General features: G+C 52.8%; 1 protein-coding gene across 1 annotated transcript; it reads right to left on the minus strand.

Moving 5' to 3' along the window:
• Positions 1–437: 437 nt before the first annotated feature.
• On the minus strand, positions 438–2099 carry LOC119350488. Its single transcript, XM_037618301.1, has one exon. It carries the CDS (start codon positions 2097–2099, stop codon positions 438–440), a length of 1662 nt encoding a protein of 553 aa, XP_037474198.1.
• Positions 2100–4351: the final 2252 nt, after the last annotated feature.

The following is a 4351-nucleotide window of genomic DNA, read 5'->3' on the forward strand; positions in this document are numbered from 1 at the left end:
ATGAACATGGAAGATGGTCCAGACCATGGCAACTGCGGGGACGCTGGTGACTGTCACGCGGAGCGTGCGGGACCATAAGGTAGGAGGCCTGACGTACGGGCGTGTGGGCGTTATCTATTTTGCTCACATGCAGGCATGTGAGAGGGACCGCCAGAAAAAAAAAAGGCGTGTGGGCATTACTTGTTTTGCCCACACGTAGGCGTGTGGGCTGATCCTCTTAAACATCACAAAAACTGTGTGGGCAGACCCCTTAACGCCCACATGTGTGGGCGTTATCGGCGTCCTAGTTTTAGATACATCCCTTTTCATCCATTTTGATGACAGTATTTCCAGACGGAGGGAGTATGAGATTATAAATTCCATCAAATCGAATATAGATTACAAAGAAGCATGTGCATTACTAGACGGTTTCAGGGAAGGCACAAACATGAGAAAACTCAGCCTAAAACTAGTTGAACTTGGGCAGCCGAGGAAGAAACCCCATCCATGATGTGCTTCAGTGTGTCGTCCTTCTCCTCGTCGGTCCACAAATGTTGATGTGTCACCAACTCCCAGTCCCAGTGCCCTTTGTTCCGAGCATGCCCGTTCCTTAACATTGTGACATGGCGCAACACCGTGCACGCTCCCATGAGAAACTTGACGAAGTAGGCCTGCCTCTTTGTTCCCTCATAACCAACCATCACAAACTCCTCCAAGTGATGATGGTGCCGAACCATGGTGGGTCGCCAGGGTATCTCATCACCGGGCTTCTCTTCTATGCAAGCTGCGATGTGGACGTGGAGGGTCTTCAGGGAAGGCGCCGTCTCGAGGAGGAGACGGGGCCACGAGACATCCCAGGATGAAGGCACATCGGCGACCAGCAGCCTCCTCAGGTTCGGTAACAACGGCGGCGATGGGGGGCTCGACGGCACGATCCATCTGTCAGGCCCAGTGAGCCTGAGAATCAGGCTGGTTATGCCCGGCATGCGTCGAAGAAACGTTTCAGGCTCTATCTTCAGGTGCTGCGCTAGAGCTTGGCGAAATCCTTGCATTGTCATACCGAGGCACAAGGTGAGGTTATATTTCCTGAGACAGGGAAACGAGGTGGACTCCTCCAAGTGCACTATGATTCCCTCGGAGGCAAGGCTCTCGAGGCTAGGAAGAGCCCTCAGGCGTATCCGTCTGAACCTGCACCTGTCCACGACGAGCTCCCTGATCTTCGACATGGGGGTGTCCACGACCACGCCCCTGCCCCCGCTGCACCTGCAGGAGATGAGGTGCAGCACCTGCAGCTGCAGGCACGAGGTGAAGACGCCCTCGTAGGCTGCCTCGGGCGTCGAATCCGGTATGTCTTGCAGGACGAGCGTGGTGAGCGCGCCGTACTCGTGCAACGGCGGGAGCACGCAGCCTCCAAGCTTGAGGCTTTGCAGGCGTGCCGCGCTGGGTTCCTTGCACAGGCCATGGCTGCCAAAGGTGTGGACTGCTCCTGGTTGATTGTAGATTGGCTTGGCAACAGCTTCGAGGTCGTCCACCCCCCAAGCGTCGACGGCCTCCGCGATGAGCTGGTTCAGGCAGCCGGTGTTGTGGGTGACGAAGAACTCCACCCTGAGCCTATTGACCCTCCTCCGGCGAGCGACGGTGCCCAAGAAGCTCTCGACGGACCTGGTCAGGGCGCGCATGGCCCGGTGCTCGTACCTTGTGATATTGGGCATGAGCTCCCGTGTCATTGCGTGCCTTTCGTACTGGAAAAAAATAGCTTCCCCGATGCCGCGGCAGAGCTGGACCCATCGGTGGTAGCGCGGCGGGAGCATGCCCTCGACACTGAAGTTGAGGACTGGGAGCTCACGGTTGAGGCGGGCCCAGCGCTTGGAGAGGGCGGCGGTGCCGAGCGCCGTCCGGATGTCGAGGCGGCGTAGGACCGAAAGGAGGAGATCGTCGGGGAGGGCGCTGATCCGGTCGTCGCGGCGGGACGCCCGCGGCCGGCGGCGGCGAAGGCATCGACCCATCGCGGTCCTGGCCCTGGCCATGAGTGAGCTACCTCCACCCGCGCGAGGAATCGAGTAGCGAGTAGATGTTGCCGACTCACGGCCGCGGTTGCGATTAAATAGAGCCGTCGGCATCGACGCTGAACCTCTCCGATTCTTGAACAGAGACGGATTTAGCTTTCAAGCGAACAAAACAGGGGCAGCAATGGCCCGACGACTTTCTGGGGCATGGGCAAATTGATGCAGCCCCAAATTCCCTGCCGCGTTCTTATTTTGTTCCCACGATTTTTGTACTGTGATTAACTGGGATGACTTACTATTTTGCCTTTTTTAATTATTTTTTCGTGGAATTACTGCACACACACGCATGAATGATCTCTGTTGTGCTGTCATGTTCAGGTTTAAGGGGTTTGTTTTTTTAGAGCTAGATACATTTTTGTAACTTGTGGCAAAATCCACGGAAATTTGATGTACTTGTGATTGTCCCAGTCAAGGACATGTACCTTTCTATTTGTTAGGAGAGTGTGATGCCCAGACTTAATCATGCATTAATCATACACGCAAATGCGCACGATCAAGATCAGAGACTCGCGGGGAGATACCACAACACAACTCTAGACACAAATTAAAGTCATACGAGCTTTATATTACAAGCCAGGGGTCTCGAGGACTCGAATACAAACGAGTCAGCGGAAGCAACACTATCTTAGTACAGACATAAGGTAAACAAGTCCGACTTAAGAAGGCTAGCACAAACATCAACAACGATCGAAAAAGTAAGGCCTCCTGCCTGGGAGCCTCCTAACTACTCATGGTCGTGGGCGGCCTCCACGTAGTAGTAGGCACCCTCGGGGTATTGGTAGTCGTCGGTGGTGTGGCATTTAGCTCCTGGGATCCGTTATCTGATCGCAACAATCGGGTATAGGGGAAAAAGGGGATAGCGAAGCAACCGTGAGTACTTATCCAAAATACTCACAAGACTTACATCAAATCTAAACAAAGTATGCATCAGTATCAAAGGAACGGGGCTATATCTTTGAACTGAACTGCAGAAATGCCAGAAGAGAAGGGAAAGTCTAGCCTATTGAAGACTAGCATCTTGAAGTATTAGAAGAGTGCAGATTAGCATAGCACAATTAATAAGTATATTGTAACATTAACGCCCAGAGATCCTTTCTCGACTCTCTGCGAGAAAGCAATCCCGGAGCCATCATATCCATTTAACATCTCCAGTATCCAGTTCTAGTTTTATTAATTGGGATACAACTTCGAGCGCCCATTACCGTGGACACAACTATTCGAATGGATTAACTTTCGTGCAGGGATGCACAAACTTACCTAACACGCACGATTAACTCCGGCCGGGCACACCATCAGATCATACCCGGCCTCGCTGATTGACACATCGTAGTCCTACCTAGGCTCAACGGAGAGGCCAACACGCCGGTCTACATCCTAAGCGTGCAGGGGGTCTTGGGCCCATCGCCCTTTGCAGTCCTGCACATTACGTGGACGGCTGGGATCAGTCCTGACTACCTCTTTATACAAAGCAGGTGCTTACGCGGACCACACGGACGTGTGCCGCACAATCATTGACGTCCAGAGAGCTTTTAGAGAAACGTACGACACAGAGTGTCCATACTTATTCCCGCGTGATGGTCAGTGCGAAGAGGCTAGAGGCCTACTCGGATCACATATCCAAACTGTTAGTGTCTTGGCAGCGCGCGGTAACGATCAATGATCCACGATATATGGTCCCATCGCCCCGTCTCCCAGCCTTACGACAAGGGCTAAGAATGCCCGACTGTGCCACATAGTTATCTCGCGAGTTCCCTCCAGGTCAACCCGACTCCACATCACTAGCGGGTACCCTCACGGTGAATCCGACTTCACATTTCTCTCACAGGTACCCCTCGGGGCCGGCCTGACTTCATCATGGTTCTATGGTAAAGTCAAAGTAACCGTGTGTCCATAACACCAACGGGGAAATCCGATGAATCACCCTCGATGGATTCCACTTGATGTAACCATCAAGGTGAACTTGGAGGAATCACCCTCGAGGGTTCACTCTTCATGTGTTGGACAACAGAGTAATTATCGGGAGTGGTGAAGGAGGAATCACCCTCCGTAGACCACGATCGATTAACTACACCACAGCGATGTCATTAGAAGTGCTATACGAGGTATCACCCTCGCCACTCGATAGTAACCCTGAAGTGCCGTACAACTAAGGGGTGTGATGTGATGTGTTGGGCTCTGTACATCGATCACGTTGGTCGAGTCATTGGTGGTAAATCGGGGGCAACAGGGACAAGCTGAGGGGCCACTGGTGGATCACTAACCAACCTATACTAAGCATATACAATAAGCAGGTAAGGTAACAATGG

Source organism: Triticum dicoccoides, chromosome 1B, assembly GCF_002162155.2.
Source record: "Triticum dicoccoides isolate Atlit2015 ecotype Zavitan chromosome 1B, WEW_v2.0, whole genome shotgun sequence".
In the NCBI taxonomy this organism is placed as follows: Eukaryota; Viridiplantae; Streptophyta; class Magnoliopsida; order Poales; family Poaceae; genus Triticum; species Triticum dicoccoides.